At 43.6% G+C, this 17,190-nt stretch overlaps 1 protein-coding gene across 3 annotated transcripts in view; it reads right to left on the reverse strand.

The window, feature by feature from the left end:
- The window catches only part of GFM2 (GTP dependent ribosome recycling factor mitochondrial 2), a 70,534-nt gene that overhangs the window by 17,639 nt on the left and 35,705 nt on the right, over positions 1–17,190 (reverse strand). For all 3 annotated transcript variants that reach the window (XM_068248506.1, XM_068248524.1, XM_068248515.1), the window contains 7 exons: positions 14,557–14,705; positions 13,519–13,659; positions 11,947–12,046; positions 7,500–7,683; positions 5,678–5,754; positions 3,348–3,486; positions 218–391 (listed from right to left, as the gene is read on the reverse strand). In XM_068248506.1, the coding sequence (XP_068104607.1) occupies positions 218–391; positions 3,348–3,486; positions 5,678–5,754; positions 7,500–7,683; positions 11,947–12,046; positions 13,519–13,659; positions 14,557–14,705 (964 nt within the window). The remainder of the gene's footprint in view (positions 1–217; positions 392–3,347; positions 3,487–5,677; positions 5,755–7,499; positions 7,684–11,946; positions 12,047–13,518; positions 13,660–14,556; positions 14,706–17,190) is intronic.

The following is a 17,190-nucleotide window of genomic DNA, read 5'->3' on the forward strand; positions in this document are numbered from 1 at the left end:
CGACACAGTAAACGCCCCACAGTGGCCTGTGTGAACCAGCCCCAATTAGTAAAAGCTTTCCTCATGGAAGCAAACACACATTCCTCCAAATCTCTAGACAGGTGTAGCTCATTATTGCCCAGGTGCAAGTTCAGAAACCTAGCAACGCTGTTTATAGCACACCTGCAAAATTCATCAACTCCTTAACGTTGTAAAAACCAGCAGCTACTTCTCTCACCTGTGAAGTAAGCGCTGTGAATGCCATTTTCTATTGCTTCCTTATAGCCACCCGATAAGCTCTGCTGCAGACCCTCAGCATATTCAACGATTGGGCCTCCATCAGTCAGAGGCTTCACCTCCACCTCAGCCGTCGCCTGGTGCCGATTATCACTTATCGTTCGGTCCACAGTCTCTACATAGAACAAAGGTTCTGTTACAGATGACAAAATCTATGAAACCATCATGCATGCCATTAAATGCTCTCTTCACAGTTGTCCGGGTGAAGAAGTATTTTTCTGTCAAAATGCCTACACAGCCCAATTTCATTTTTGTCAAGAAGGAAAGGTTTATCAAGCAAGTCAGCCAGTTTACAACCACCAGGGGAGGTTTCAAGAGAACCTGAAGCGGGGAAAGAAGACGTTAGATACTTGTGTCAGTACAGGATAGGCCACAGGTTTCTTGATCCATCCACGAGCCCACTATTCCTGCTCAGGGTCCTTCTGAATAGGGATGGTCGAGTTTCGAGTTGATGCAGCATTATGCAAATTTTGTATGCAAATGTATGCAGCTTGAACATGAACCAATCAAATCCTGCTGAGGCAAAATATGATTGGTCCATTTTCAAGCAGCATAAATCTGCATACAAAATTTGTATAATTCTGTATCAACTCTCATTGACCATCCCTTCCATGCGTGAAGGAAAAAGCCACGCACGGGTGGATTTGTGCTATTGTGCAAGTGCCAACCATACTCACACATGAGCATTACAGCCGCACTCGCACAAGGAGAGGAGAAAGACAGCGAGCAAGAAGAGGGTCCCGACCAGCAGCAGTGGGGTCCAGGAGGACATGGGAACCTTCTGGAGTATCTATGTAACTACGTTAGCTTTAGGTTTGCTTTAAAGGGAAGGTTCAGGGACTGTTTAAAAAAAATAAAAATGCGCATCCACTTACCTGGGGCTTCCTCCAGCCCGTGGCAGGCAGGAGGTGCCCTCGGCGCCGCTCCGCAGGCTGCCGGTGGTCTCCGGTGGCCGAACCGACCTGGCCAGGCCGGCGGCCAGGTCGGGCTCCTTCCGCGTTCCAAAATGCGCCTCACGGCGGCGCGCTGACGTCATCGGACGTCCTCCGGGCTTTACTGCGCAGGCTCAGTAGTTCTGGTCGGGTCGGCCACCGGAGACGACCGGCACCGAGGGTACCTCCTGCCTGCCACGGGCTGGAGGAAGCCCCAGGTAAGTGGATGCGGATTTTTATTTTTTTTAAACAATCCCTGAACCTTCCCTTTAAATCTCGACATAGTTAGCTTCCAGTGTATTTATTGCTACGCATGTCCCTCAAGGAGAAGTGAAGAAGCAGAAGCGTAGGAGACTTAAAATGAACCTGAAGTGAGTAAACTCACTTCTGGTTTGATACTTTCCTAAGTAGAGGGAAAGGTCTGGATAGCGTAGAGACTTCCCGTTCCTCCGTTCAGCCAGGTATTCCAGTGCCATCCCCCAGTGTAGCTATTCAAGCCGCTCGGCCCAATAGCTCTTCACAAGTACGCTGGTAATCTTTGCAAGTACTCGCATCCCCGAGTAGTTCTGAGGATGAGTGCATCAGTACTGTGCATGTGTTAATTCAGACTTGCGCATGCGCAGTATGGATGGGCTCATTCTGGGAACTAGAGATGGGAAGTTCGGATCTTTTCAATGATCCGGATGATTCGAATCGGATCATTGAAGAGATCCGGATCTTTGATCCAAATCTTGGATCATTTTACTACCGAAGCATTCGGGGGTGAAATGAATAGCCGGACAGGAGAAGGGGAGACAGAGGGCAGGGAGTGGACAGAGAAGGGAGGAGGGACGAGCAGAGAGCAGAAATGTTTGTTAGCACACAATACCCTTGCTTGCAAACAAGGGTTTTTCCACTAAGTATTAAGTCTTTTATTGTTAGAGGGTTCAAAAACTTATTTCACTCAATGAAATGCAAATCAGTTGCTATCTTTTATTTAAGGTTATTTTTTCGATTTTCCTTTTGATGTGCTATCTGCCACTGTTAAAATAAACCTACAATTGAAATGATACTGTTCTGAGACTTTTCATTTCTTTGTCATTGGACAAACTTACAAAATCAGTGAGGGGTCAAATAATTATTTCCTCCACTGTATCTGGCAGTGGCACCGATTTTCCCTCTCTCTCATCTACCTGTCTCCCTGCAAGGCTGCCTCCCATCCAACAGAGCGATCCATCTCAGCTCTGCTTCCAGGACCCCGCTGCCCGCTTAGAGGGGGCGTGTCGCTCCTGGCCCCGCCCCTTTTGCAATCCGAATCACTCATTTTGATGATTCGGATGATTCGACTCACAAAATAGATTCGGATCAAAGATCCGAATCGTTCATGATCCGGACAACACTACTGGGAACTGCTCGAGTCTATGGGAACAGCTCTATGCTGTTTAGGTCCTCACTTCAGGCTTGTATTAGAGCAGATCTGTGACCCAGATCAATTTGAATATAATAAGCATATCTGTTTTCTCATATGCTCATTAGTCCATCCTCCTTATTTTCGCCACTCCCCACCACCGTTTTATAGCAATAAAATAGCTTTTTTTTCACCCTGACCCAAGATGGCTGCGACCCTGGAAGTACTTCCGGGTAATAGCGGCGTTCACATCAAGTGTGCACTCTCACTGAAAGCCGTGCACAAAAGCTTATTAGATGTGAGCATGTGCAGAGAGCTCTCGTGCACGGCTAGTCAGCGCAGCTGCCATCGGAGAAGCATTCTGCAATGACGCGCAAGCAGGCACTGGCAATGGGCAGGAAAGGGGAGAATCGGCATGCAAATCACTGCCTCCTCCTCCTGCCAAATTATGCGACTTCTTAGACGAGAAATTACCGGGTACCGTAGGAGAGGGAGCAGTGGATGCAGGACAAGGAGCAGTGAAGATTTTAAAGGGACAATTGCATTGATTACTTTTTCATTGTCAAAAAAGGCTAACAAACTCCTTAATGATTTACCCCACTGGTTCCACACATAATTATAAATAACAGAGATTTTTAATGCATTAGCTTTACCAGTTAATACAGGAGCCACGTTTACTTTGAAATTAGAAGCCATCACATGCTGACATATTTGTTTACAAGTTATCCAGTTACCATGACATGCAGCGGTACCTGATGCAATAGAAGCAGTGAGGACTGTCTCTCTATAAGCAATCTGTAGTGGTCCTAAAAACGTCTGTAAACCATATTCTCGCCGAATGCGGTCATGAATGATCTCTATGTGCAGCTCACCCATTCCACAGAGGATCATCTGAAAAACAGCAAGGCAAAGAGTTCAGGGAGAAGGACCCTCTGCAAGAAATACCACAGGCAATACTGGCAATGGCTGAAAGGTCACTCTGCTGGGACTTTACAATCCACAGAGAAGAAAAAATAATGCAATAGAAATTCAGATGAATAAGGCCTGAAAGATAAATCTAATTTAAACCGAAATCGTGATCACCAAGATCACAATTTCGGAATCGGCAAAGCGGCGATTATCGCGATCACTTCATTTCCACATGGGGGAAGTTTGAAGAAGTGGCTTCAAACTTCCCCAAAGTCCCGGCGTGTGCAGCCTGCAGCGTTAGACATACCTTCCACATGAGTCCAATGCTGTCCATCCTCTATCGGCTCTTGTGCTTGGCAAAACTCCAGGTTCCTGTATGTCACATGACATTAGTGCCTGCAGGAGGCGAAGTGGATAGACGGGCATCGCTGGACTCGTGCTGGAAGGTATGTCCAGCACTGCTGCAGCTTGGGGGACAGGAGAGGCACAGAGAGACACAGAGTAGGCACAAAGACACAAAAGGGGCAAGAGAGAGACCCAGAGGATGCAAAGGGGGCACAAAGAAAGACAGAAGGACAGAGGGGGTGCAAAGCTTGATTTGAAGTAAATCGCGAATCGAAATCGCAATTTAGGATAGAAATTGCTCAATTAAATTTTTTCTTAAAATCGTTCAGGCCCAAGATGAATTTACATTTTTTTAACAAATGGCAAAAACTAGTCATTTAAGATTAAAGCACACTTGAAGTAAGAGGAATAAGGAGGCGGACATATTTATTTTTACAATGCAAATTGCCTGGATATACTACTGATCCTCTGCCTCTAATGCTGGGGATACACGGTTCGTTTCCCCCCTTACCAATCGAGCCGCTGATGGCTCGATTGATAATTTCCGACAGGTGCGATGACCCTGCTTGATGCCCGCCCACGGGGAGTCGAGCGGAAGATAAGGAAGCACCCGCGGGGACGAGCAGGAATCGATCCGGATGGCAGCGGGGATGCAGCGGGAGTCGATCCGACGACTAATCGAGCCGCCGGATTTGACAGGGTATGCCCAGCATAATACTTTTAGCCATAGACCCTGAACAAGCATGCAGACCGATGCTGGACTGAAGTCTGACTGGATTAACCGCATCTTATTTTTAGGTATAACGTAATGAAGAACAGATGCGCCAACAGGATAAAATTAATTCTTAAAACTTTTAAAATTGCTTAGGAGGCAGTGGTGGACTTACCCCCCGCAAGCCGACACAAAAACTGTGTATTCAAAACAATCAAATTTATTGGTACACTCCAGGGTTTTTTTGCAATGCGTTTCGCAGGTATATTCCCGCGTCCTCAAGCAATAAAAAATAGGAGTACACACTACAGTCTCAAGGTCACGATAAGCTTTCAGAGGCACTTATCTTCACCTTGAGACTGTACTGTGCGCACTCCTATTTTTTATTGCCTGATGAAGCGGGAATATACCTGCGAAACGCATTGCAAAAAAACCCCTGGAGTGTACCAATAAATTTGATTGTTTTGAATACACAGTTTTTGTGTCAGCTTGCGGGGGGTAAGTCCACCACTGCCTCCTAAGCAATTTTTAAAAGTTTTAAAAATGTATTTTATCCTGTTGGCACCTCTGTTCTTCATTACGTTATAATTGATATCCACCCCTGGTGGAGGGGGATACCCCTTTCTTTCTCCTGTCTACAGAGAGTGACTTCTTAATGCTGAGTGAGGACAGGCTAATCTTCTCACCTGCCTGTACAGTGGTTACTTGGAGGTAACCCTGGTTTGTGAGTATATATTATACTCGTTTCATTTACCTAATTGTCAATACTTACTACACTATACTGGGCTCTCGGTTCTCTTTTTACATATTATTTTTAGGTATGTGATTCAGACACTACTGCAACCAGAGAGATACACAGGACTACCAGGCAACTGGCATGGTTTAAAAGGAAATAAAAATGGCAGCTTCCATATCCTCCTCAGTTTAGGTGTAAATACAAGCTCCATACAGATGGTGCTCTCATCACATGTAAGCTTGGTACTGTAGTGCTGCTTACAATGTAAATTCATTCAGTAAAACAGACCCTTCTCATGATACTTCATGACGTCCTACAGAATAATGGTCAAATGCAATGTTCCATGTAGCCATATGAATGCCATATAAACCCATTCTTACTTGTCCAGAGTCAGGATCTATCTTCACTTTCAAGCTCGGGTCCTCCAGCTGAAGGCACTTCAGAGCGTTTTCCAGATCTGGGTACACAGATACAATGTTAGAGACACAAAGCTTTCATCTTAACTTCAGAGTACAGCATTGTCTTCTTAGTACATCATCACTTCCACAGCAAATAGTTTTCGTTTCTTTAGAAAGAGACCCAATTTAAAGAGACACTGAAGCGAAAAAAAAATGATGATATTATGATTTGTATGTGTAGCACAGCTAAGAAATAAAACATTAAGATCAGATACATCAGTCTAATTGTTTCCAGTACAGGAAGGGTTGAGAAACTCCAGTTGTTATCTCTATGCAAACAAGCCATTAAGCTCTCCGACTGGAGAGGGCTGTTATCTGACTTTTATTATCTCAACTGTTCCTGGACTATTTACTTTTCTTCTGCTAGAGGAGAGGTCATTACTTCACAGACTGCTCTGAAAGACTCATTTTGAATGCAGAGTGTTGTGTAATCTGCACATATTATAGAATGATGCAATGTTAGAAAAAACACTATATACCTGAAAATAAAAGTATGAGAATATTTTCTTTGCTGCTAATCTTCTAGTAATTATTCATAGTACACAACCAATTCACTATATCATATTTTTTTTTCACTTCAGTGTCTCTTTAATGAGGGCCAGCTGGTACAGCCAAACAAATTCCTTTTCACCCCCCTGCTCAATTTTTCATCCACAAGCACAGGCATAGCTTTTTTAAAGAAGTTTTGAATCAAGATGATACCATTTATTGGCTAACTTAGAACAAAATCAGTTTTTAGCTATCCCATCTTCATCAGACTGATTCCTGTATATGTTTTTTCAGGGTATAGAAAACTATTTCCTTGGCTCTGACAATTGTCCTTAGAGGAAGGTGTGGAAAGAATTTATGAAGATTTAAAATTAATCATATGTATATCCTTTATATTCCCACGTGGCTAGAAGAACCACATTAATGTAATCAGACCAGTGTGCTAGAGTGACACTTTAAATAATATGATTATAGTGTTGTTTTAGGACTTACACAATGTAACCAAAATTAATGTGTATGCAGAATACAGTTACTGTTTTGTAGTGTTTCCTCCTCCCTCCTTTCTGCTCTAGAGGACACAAAGAAAGAATTCTTTGGAAATGCAGTTTGAACCAGATTCTGGGGGTAGATTTCTCCTTGGGATCACTTTGAAAGAAACAAAACTCTTCTGACGTCATTTCACTAAAGTGGAAGTTAACTTTACAGGAAGTCTTTTGAAGGACACAGGAGAACCCGTCCAACGAGGAAGTCCAAGTCTCCTTTGGATACTGCCCATTGGACTCATGGGATGACAGGCTGCCTGGAGGAAGCCTCCTGGGGTATAAAGATCAGCAGAGGAAGGAAGTCATCACCTTTTCTGACTAGCCAAGCTGCAGTTAGCTTGTGGTTTCTTTAATATGCTGGTAAATGAAAAGGTCCTCAGCTGAGTAAATAAAGATTTTACTTTCATTGGCACCAATTGAAGAGGTCTCATCGTGTAAGTTATTTCTTTTAACAAAGGTGAAACCGCCTTTTATTTTATTTGTGATGAAAATGACACCATGAAGTCTTTACGGTATCTTTAAAGGATCCTACAGTGAGGGATATGGAGGCTGCCATGTTTAATTCCTTTTAAACAATACCAGTTGCCTGCCTGTCTGGCATGCTTCTTACTGGTGTGTGATCCAGATATTTCTACAGCCAAAGAGACTACTTTCCCAAAACCTTGGAGTGTGTGGGGGGTATCAGTTCTAGTCTATTACTGTCTCAGTAGTACCTGACTGCCTGGCCACAGAAGGTGGTTCGATTGTACAGAAGAAGACGGGTTCTGGAATCTCCACACCAGCCAGTACCAGATCCTCTGGTAACGTCTTGTCTGTCTTCTCACCCCCTCTTCCTGCTCTGCGGGAAGCAGCAGCTGCAGATGACTTAGAGGACACAATGGTATCTCCAGTTGCAGTCTATTGCAAGAAAAGTACAAGCATAAATGAGACAATGCAATATTCACGCACAACTATCAGTAGTTCACATCACATACTACAACTAATTCCAACCTAGTGAACCAGTGACCGAGAATTCCATAAGGATTAATTGGAAAGGGTGTTGAAGGAGATTTGTAATTTGTATCTAAAGTTTTTGTTCTTCAAAAATTATCAGTGGAAGAACTTCCAATTATTCCTCAGTCTGTGTCTCCAGTTAAATTCTCCTTAAAGCAGTAGGATCAGCCATACTATGCCAGGGGAAAAAACACATATATAAGTAGTTAAATACTTGCTCTACTTACATAACACATGTATTATACTGTCCACGTTTTGATTTCAGTGAATGTTATATAGTAAATGACAAGAATTCTGTTCCTGGTGGGGGCCATGTCTTTTGCCCACAGTTAAGGCTAACGCGTGATGTCATTTCTGCCCTTTAATTTTTTTCTTGTCTCCTCCAATCGCTGAGTCGCCTTAGCCTTGCTTGTAAACACAAGTGAGTAGGGGATTAGGTTTCAGATAAGGAGCTGGCAGGGAAATAAAGGGAAGAGGAGGAATAAATTATAGGGGAACAGTAAATTCGGGCGCCTGAGGCAAGTGGACAAATCGGGCGCCGCCATTCACTCCCATAATAAATATCGTTTAATGGGCGCCCGACAGGAAAAAAGGGCGCCGGAGAAAAATAACGTTTTATAAGCGGCGCCCGGAGACTTTTACTGTTTTATAACTGCTTCTCATGATTACACATTATTTTATGATTTATAATTTTTTAAACATTATTTTTAAACGAAAAACAGTACAATCTTTTTTAAAACATTATTTTTAAACGAAAAACAGCACAATATTTTTTCACACGTTATTAATGCTTATCACAGGGGGGTCTTAGGTTTAGGCACCACCAGGGGGGTCTTAGGTTTAGGCATCAACAGGGGGGTCTTAGGTTTAGGCACCACCAGGGGAGTCTTAGGTTTAGGCACCACCAGGGGAGTCTTAGGTTTAGGCACCATCAGGGGAGTCTTAGGTTTAGGCACCACCAGGGGGGTCTTAGGTTTAGGCACCAACACGGGGGTCTAGGGGTTAGGGGTAGGTACAGGGAGGGTTACTTACTATTTTTTTTAAACGTTATTATACGTTTCGCTTTTTAAACGGAATATTAACGTTTTCACAATTGCCAATTTCATGCACATTATTTAATGATTTATAACTTTATAAAACATTATTTTTAAACGAAATATAGTACATTATATTTTTTAAACCTTATCCATGTTTATCGTTTAAAACCCGGCGCCCTTTTTTCCCAGCGCCCCTTTTTAACGTACGCAGATTATAGATAAAAAGAACCCCCAGCATGCAATTTTTTGGCACGACTACTAAAGGGCCAGTGCTCTTTATGTATGTGATAACTCCAAATCATAACAGCAGAAAAAGTTTTGAATGCAGGCTTAGCATCTTTATCACTTAATACACTCAGACCAGTTGCTGTTGAAATTTGATTTTTATGGTGACGATACCGCTTTAATGATTTGGGATTAATGAGAAAGGTAATCAGAGATACAGATTGCTTGATTGACAGATGTAGAGATAATAGTCATCTTGATGAGCAATTCAAGAGATGGGACTGAAAGAAACCTGGTTATCACTGTAACACAACACAGCAGCAGCTGGGAAAAAAAACCCTTACACAAAAAAATAAAAAATAAAAATAATAAATCTAAAAATGCATTTAATTTTGGCCATTATTGTAGTGTTTATAATGAATTGCGATAATGGATGTGAGGGCCTTTTTGCATTGGGAAGCGCAGCACAATCGCGCTGTGTTGTGGTTGTACATGTTTGCAATTTCCACTTGCTGCGTTTGCACCATGAAGCCATCGGAGATGGAGCGAGACTTGAACAGGGTGGCGATTGCTTTGGAAAAAAAAAATGCAAATTGCGATTCTGTTGAGATCAGCAAAACGGCTGCCATCCGCTTTTTGAAGTGGATTCCAGTGTTTGATGCAGTGCAACACTATGGCCTGTTGATCTACCAACATTTTTGCTTCGCCCCAAATGAGATTTTCCTTCCTGTCCCATTAATTGTTAGTCATAAAGGAATGAATTTCCATCCGATCACAGTGATCGAATCTGAAGGTAATCGAATGAAAAAAAAATCAATGTGTGTATGGGCACCTTCATTATGTGATCTGCAGTGGTTATAATTTAACAGCTAAATTAAAACTCTGGCCCTGTAACATGCATAGTGCAGACATGCAAACACATTCATTGCATCAAACCTATCAATGGATTAGGAGCACACATCCTAACTTCCTCTCCTGGGAAAGACAGTGCATCTTACCAATCGCACAAGGGAGCTAATGTTATGTGCCTATGTGCACAATGCGCATACACCAGCATAAGCTGTCTGCATGCTGACAAACATACAGGGGAAGGGGGAGTGCACCGAATTGGACCCTAGCCACAGGGGTCAATGATAAGAATAAACATACATATATCCAGGCACATCGCCTCTAGTTAGGACATTAAATAAATTATTAGGTTGTTTTCTAGCCACACCCCCTTCAGCACCTCCCTTTCCCTAATAATTTATTTAATGTCCTAACTAGAGGCGATGTGCCTGGATATATGTATGTTTATTCTTATCATTGACCCCTGTGGCTAGGGTCCAATTCGGTGCACTCCCCCTTCCCCTGTATGTTTGTCAGCATGCAGACAGCTTATGCTGGTGTATGCGCATGGTGCACATGGACACATAATGTTAGCTCCCTTGTGCGATTGGTAAGATGCACTGTCTTTCCCAGGAGAGGAAGTTAGGATGTGTGCTCCTAATCCATTGATAGGTTTGATGCAATGAATGTGTTTGCATGTCTGCACTATGCATGTTACAGGGCCAGAGTTAGGACACCTATGTTTACCTGGGTACTTCTGCGCAGTATAGGTGATTAAGCATAAGAATGCATTCTTCTGTGAACTAAAACCCTGGCTTTTAATTTAGCTGTAGGGATAACAGTTGTGCCTGGATGAGTGAATCTGTGAATGCAATTGTGTGAACATTTGCATGTGAGTGTGCGAAGGGTTAATAGATTTTTGCTGTTTTCTAGCCACACCCCCTTCAGCACCTCCCTTTCCCTAATAATTTATTTAATGTCCTAACTAGAGGCGATGTGCCTGGATATATGTATGTTTATGGTTATAATTTAAGACGGCCATATGCTATACGACTGTGTTTTCGATCGGCGTCAGCAATCGAGCCATGATCGACATCACCAAGTCGGGGCCATTGCATTGCCAATGGAAAACACAATATTTGCCAAATTAGACTTTATCTAATTGGGAAAAAATAAATGTAAAGTAAATGAGTAGCTTTAGATTTGCAACTGTGCAGGTCCAATGAAATATTTCATCAGAAAAGACAGGAGGAGCTATGGAAAATGGAAAATGCACACAAAAAACACAATTAAATCATTACAAAACCGCAATGAAATGCATGTAATCCCAGAAGTAAAAAAAGCCCACTAAAAATCACATGGGTATGTACTTTCATTGTGATTTTCAGTGTAAAAAGGCACTTAAAGGATACTCGAGGTGACATGTGCCATGATGATATCGACATGTGTATGTACAGTGCCAAGCATATACATAACAAGGCTGTGTTACTTTTGTTTCTTTCTGTGCCTGAGAGGGTTAAACATCAGATATCTAAGTGACAGTTTCTGTCTGGGTCTGGGCCGGGTCGGACTACAGTGCAACCCTCAGTGATTACGAATTACAACTATAAAACACTTTACTAGTAAAAAATGGCTTCTGAGAGCAAGAAAGGGATAAAAAGGGTCAACAGTTCATATATTTTAGCTTCATACTTCAATAAATGTGTCATTGAACAGAGACAATGAAACAGTAAAAATATAAAAAGTAAATTTAAATACAAAATAAAACTGGGGGATATCAAAAAGTCATTTCTAGGAGGAGGATAGATGCAATTATTTATTTCATCAGTTTATTTTCACCTCAGGTGTCTTTTAAAGGAAGAGGGCCAACACTGAACTGAACGACAGCTCACAGGAGTATGAGGGCCTTTTCACACAGATTGCGTTCCAATTGGATTTTCAGAACACCTGAGTTTTGCTGATCCCAAGGCTGGCCTGTGGATGTCACTGTTCTATTTGTGCACTTCATAAGATTATGAGACAAAGACTCCGGGTTTTACAGTGCAGTGCAGTACAGCTGAATAGGAATTCTGCTCACCTGTTTAAGGCCAACAGCTAAAGCGATATTTCCAGGAGACAAGGAAGAAATTTCCACTTGTTGATCAGCAAAGGGCAGAAGTAAACGGCTCATTCTTTCCCTAAATATAGTGATTAAATGCACAAAGAAATGTCTAAATATAGTGATTAAATAAAATACACAAATAAATATGCTTTGCAAAGAATAGCCAGTCTGTTATCTTCTACTAAATTCAGAAAACAAATGTACATTAGCAAAACAAATTGATACACAATCGGTAACCCACATCCCTGTCTCACCGTTTTATACCGTATTTTTCGGACTATAAGAGGCTCCTGACCATAAGACGCTCCTAGGTTTAGACGACAAATACCAAGGGAAAAATATATACTAAACCCTGGTGCATCCATGGTGAAGGGGCATCTTGTGGATTATGTCCCCTTTGTACCCAGTGTCCTCCTCTGCCCACCTTGTGTCCTCCTATGTCCCCCATGTCTCTGCCTCTGTCCTCCTTGTGTCCTCTGTCCCTTTGTGTCTCCGTGTCCTCCACTGGTTCCAGTTTCCTCCTCTGCATGGGCACAGTGCAGGGAGTCCCCGACATTGCAGCAGGTTGGAATTGGCAGGCGTTCACAAGTCAGGAACTTCCTGCATTTGGACTATAAGACACAGTGACTCCCCCCCCCCCCCCCTTTGGGGGAGAAAAAGTGAGTCTTATAGTCCAAAAAATACAGTGCATATTAAACTCTAGTGGGTCCTGGGGGACTGTGAGCCCCAGGCTGGGCAGCAGCTCAGCAGTTTATGAGTTGCCAGATGTGAACCAAAGTCAGCTGCAGCACTGATAAAGTCTCCCCACATAAAAAAAATTATGTTTTGCATTTTTGAATAGTGGTTACTTTTAAAGTGTCCCATCCCCTTTACCACACACACACACACACACACACACACACACACACACACACACACACACACACACACACACACACACACACACACACACACACACACACACACACACACACACACACACACACACACACACACACACACACACACACACACACACACACACACACACACACACACACACACACACACACACACACACACACACACACACCTCTACAGTGCCTCTTTAAGAATGATTGGCAAGTGAGTTTAAACGTGCATTCAGGCTCCCTGCACACTGCATGCGATTCCGATTCCAATTTTTAATCAGTTTTTACATTCGATTCCGATATTTAATCGTTACTACATACTGCGCTTTTTCCACTGTTTTTCTGTTGATTGCATTCAGGGAAAATCGGAATTGCAAATCGGAAACAGAATCACAAAACAGATTTGCAGGGGTAAAAAACGGCAGAATGGGCATTTATTAAATATCCTATTTGCACTGATTAGTGTACAAATAGGATTTGTATATACACCAATTTTGCAGGAAGTGGTTAAAGATGGATGGAATATGAAATTAGCATATCAATTATGCTATAGATGCATTATAAAAATATATTTGGTCCTACAAATTCACAAATGTTAGCCTCTCTTGAGCTAAATGAACATACTTGAGCAAAGAGCCCTGAAGTTCTTTATACATACGTGCAGTTCCTGTTGATGTTGTACACCGCAGACTGAGACTTCATCATTCCAGAGTATATTCGGACAAAGACCAGGGGTCCTCGCTGCTTGTCATGTACAACCTTGAATGCCAGAGCACACAGGTCATCCTTGTACCAAGACCTACAAGGAAGTATACACATCATATCATCACAGCTCTGTATGACTCCTATCTACAAGTCCACATCTGACCAGCAAAGACTCCATGTCAAATTGGTGGATGGTTGTCTTCACTTCAGTTGAATTATGCAATAATTGACAATTATGCTATACCTCCCTATACATACATACACATGCCATTAATTAACAGATTGGTAGCTCTCAGATTACAGGAAGTAAAATGTGAAAGTACATGGAAGTTCGGCGTGTATATCTACAGCCTCTACTTTTAGGATGGCTTCACACTGCTAACCGGCAGTATTAGATGGTTGCAGTGAACGCATTGCATCGCTAAAAACAGCCATCGGGATTACCGCGGCAATGCACGGTTATCCCTCTTCTGGCTGCAAGCCAAGCAGACGAAAATCAAATTGCGCGGAAGTGTATTGAAGAAATACGCTTCTGCGCACGCGTGCCGCAACACCACAGATTAAAAATAAGCACAGCACTATTTCAAAAATACTCCTGAACTGATCTCTAAACAATACAAATCCTCCAACCAAGAAGTTTTGTTTGCGTGTAGAGGTGTTTCTGTTGATATAGGCTTAATGCCCATCCATGATAACTGGAAAAATACTGCAGCAGCCCTGCTGTCTTATAGTGTAGCAGTGTGCAGTCTGCTCCCCTCCCAGGAGCTTGCCACCGCTGCCTTGATCCGGAGTCCCTCCTGCAGTCCTAGCTCCCATCAATAAACAATACACCATATGTGCAGTAGCTCACACTGCCTAATGCAAGTCTATGGGAGCTAAGGCCAGCTGGAAGTGACGTGGCTCTAACTCCCAGGATAAATACAGGCTCTGAGGAGAGGAGCAGGCTGCGATTACTGAACATGGAATTAACAGTAAACTGACTCATACATACATGAAGTCATGAGTACAATCCTCTGGAGATGGTAAATACGAGGTGATAGCGTCCAGCAGGGGCTGCACCCCTTTATTCTTCAAGGAAGTCCCGCAAAGCACTGGTACTGCAGAGCGTGCTAGAGTGACCCTCCGTACAGCAGACTGTAACTACACACAACACGAGGGTGGTTAGCATGGCCTGAGCACTGCATCTACATACAGTACATATCACAATGCTATACATCATGCTTCTTCTAACAGCAGCTGAACCCATATGCAAATCCATCAGTCTTCCTGCACATCAGTTCAGTAAAATGTAATTATTTTAATATACTGAGAAGTGGCATATTGGAAAAGAAGTTAGCACTTGCAGCCATCTACATCGGTTAGTGCTTGTGTGGATTACTCTAAACGTTTCGGTTTCCTCCCATATCCCAAACACATTTGTAGGGCGACTGCCTTTCCTCTGAAACTGGCCTTGCACTGTGGTAGTGACATCACACTGTGATCCCCTCTGAGGGAGATTCACTAAATGTCCCCTGTAAAACTTTGCAAAAGTGTCTAAAATCACTAAGATCAGGGCTGTGGAGTTGGTGCAAAATTCATCCGACTCCTCAGTTTATGAAACCAGCGACTCCAGGTACCCAAAATATGCTCCGACTTTGACTCCTAAACTCCCGACTACTTAGTATATTTCTTACCAGGGCTGTGGAGTTGGTGCAAAAAACATCCGACTCCTCAGTTTATGAAACCACCGACTCCAGGTGCCCAAAATTGCTCCGACTCCACAGCCCTGACTAAGGTTGCTTTGCACAATTGGCTGAAACCAGATTTAGTAAAGAATTCTGACTAGTTGCTGTAGGCCACTTCACTTACCATATTTTTCTTACTATAAGACTCTCCTGACCATAAGGCACACCTAGGTTTAGAGGACAGAAACCAGGGGGAAAAAATATATACTAAACCTGGTGCATCCATGGTGAAGGGGCATCTTGTGGATTATGTGCCTCCTTTGTACACCATGCCCTCTTGTACCTCGTGTCTCCCTGTGTCCTCCTCTGCCCGCCTCGTTTTCTCCTCTATGCCCCTTTGTGTCCCCTTGTGTCCTCCATGTGTCCCCCTGTGTCCTCCTCAGCATGGGCACAGTACAGGGAGACATTGCAGCGGGTTTGTGGGTTCATATTGTCAGGCACATTGTGGGTAGAGTTGGGCCGAACCTCCGATTTTAGGTTCGCGAACTTTCGCGGAAGGTTCGGTTCGCGTTAAAGTTCGCGAACCGCAATAGACTTCAATGGGGATGCGAACTTTGAAAAAAAAAAAATTATGCTGGCCACAAAAATGATGGAAAAGATGTTTCAAGGGGTCTAACACCTGGAGGGGGGCATGGCGGAGTGGGATAGATGCCAAAAGTCCCCGGGAAAAATCTGGATTTGACGCAAAGCAGCGTTTTAAGGGCAGAAATCATATTGAATGCTAAATGACAGGCCTAAAGTGCTTTAAAACATCTTGCAGGTGTATACATCAATCAGGTAGTGTAATTAAGGTACTGCTTCACACTGATACACCAAACTGTTCACTGAACAGAACAGGTATACAGTGGCGGGTTCACTGAACAGAACAGGTATGCAGTGGCGGGTTCACTGAACAGAACAGGTATACAGTGGCGGGTTCACTGAACAGAACAGGTATGCAGTGGCGGGTTCACTGAACAGAACAGGTATACAGTGGCGGGTTCACTGAACAGAACAGGTATGCAGTGGCGGGTTCACTGAACAGAACAGGTATGCAGTGGCGGGTTCACTGAACAGTACAGGTATGCACTGGCGCGTTTACTGAACAGGTATGCAGTGGCGGGTTCACAGTACAGGTATGCAGCGGCGGGTTCACAGAACAGGTATGCAGTGGTGGGTTCACAGAACAGGTATGCAGTGGTGGGTTCACAAAACAGGTATGCAGTGGTGGGTTCACAGAACAGGTATGCAGTGGTGGGTTTACAGAACAGGTATGCAGTGGTGGGTTCACAGAACAGGTATGCAGTGGTGGGTTCACAGAACAGGTATGCAGTGGTGGGTTCACAGTACAGGTATGCAGTGGTGGGTTCACAGAACAGGTATGCAGTGGTGGGTTCACAGAACAGGTATGCAGTGGTGGGTTCACAGAACAGGTATGCAGTGGTGGGTTCACAGAACAGGTATGCAGTGGTGGGTTCACAGAACAGGTATGCAGTGGTGGGTTCACAGAACAGGTATGCAGTGGTGGGTTCACAGTACAGGTATGCAGTGGTGGGTTCACAGTACAGGTATGCAGTGGTGGGTTCACAGAACAGGTATGCAGTGGTGGGTTCACAGAACAGGTATGCAGCCAGGGACAAGCTAAGCCTAACTAATCTTTCCCTATGAGAGAGAGTGTGCAGCAGCTCGCCCTACTCTCACTAATCCAGGCACACGAGTGACCGTAATGGTCGCCGCTGCCTGCCTTTTAGTAGGGGGGGGGAGTGGCTCCAGGGGCTAATGTAGCCTAATTGGCTACACTGGGCCTGCTGACTGTGATGTAGAGGGTCAAAGTTGACCCTTATGGTGCATTATGGGGCGAACCGAACTTCCGCAAAAGTTCGCCTGCGGGACGCGAACGCGAACTGCGGAAGTTCGCATGG

This window comes from Hyperolius riggenbachi, chromosome 1 (genome assembly GCF_040937935.1).
Source record: "Hyperolius riggenbachi isolate aHypRig1 chromosome 1, aHypRig1.pri, whole genome shotgun sequence".
Classification (NCBI taxonomy): Eukaryota; Metazoa; Chordata; class Amphibia; order Anura; family Hyperoliidae; genus Hyperolius; species Hyperolius riggenbachi.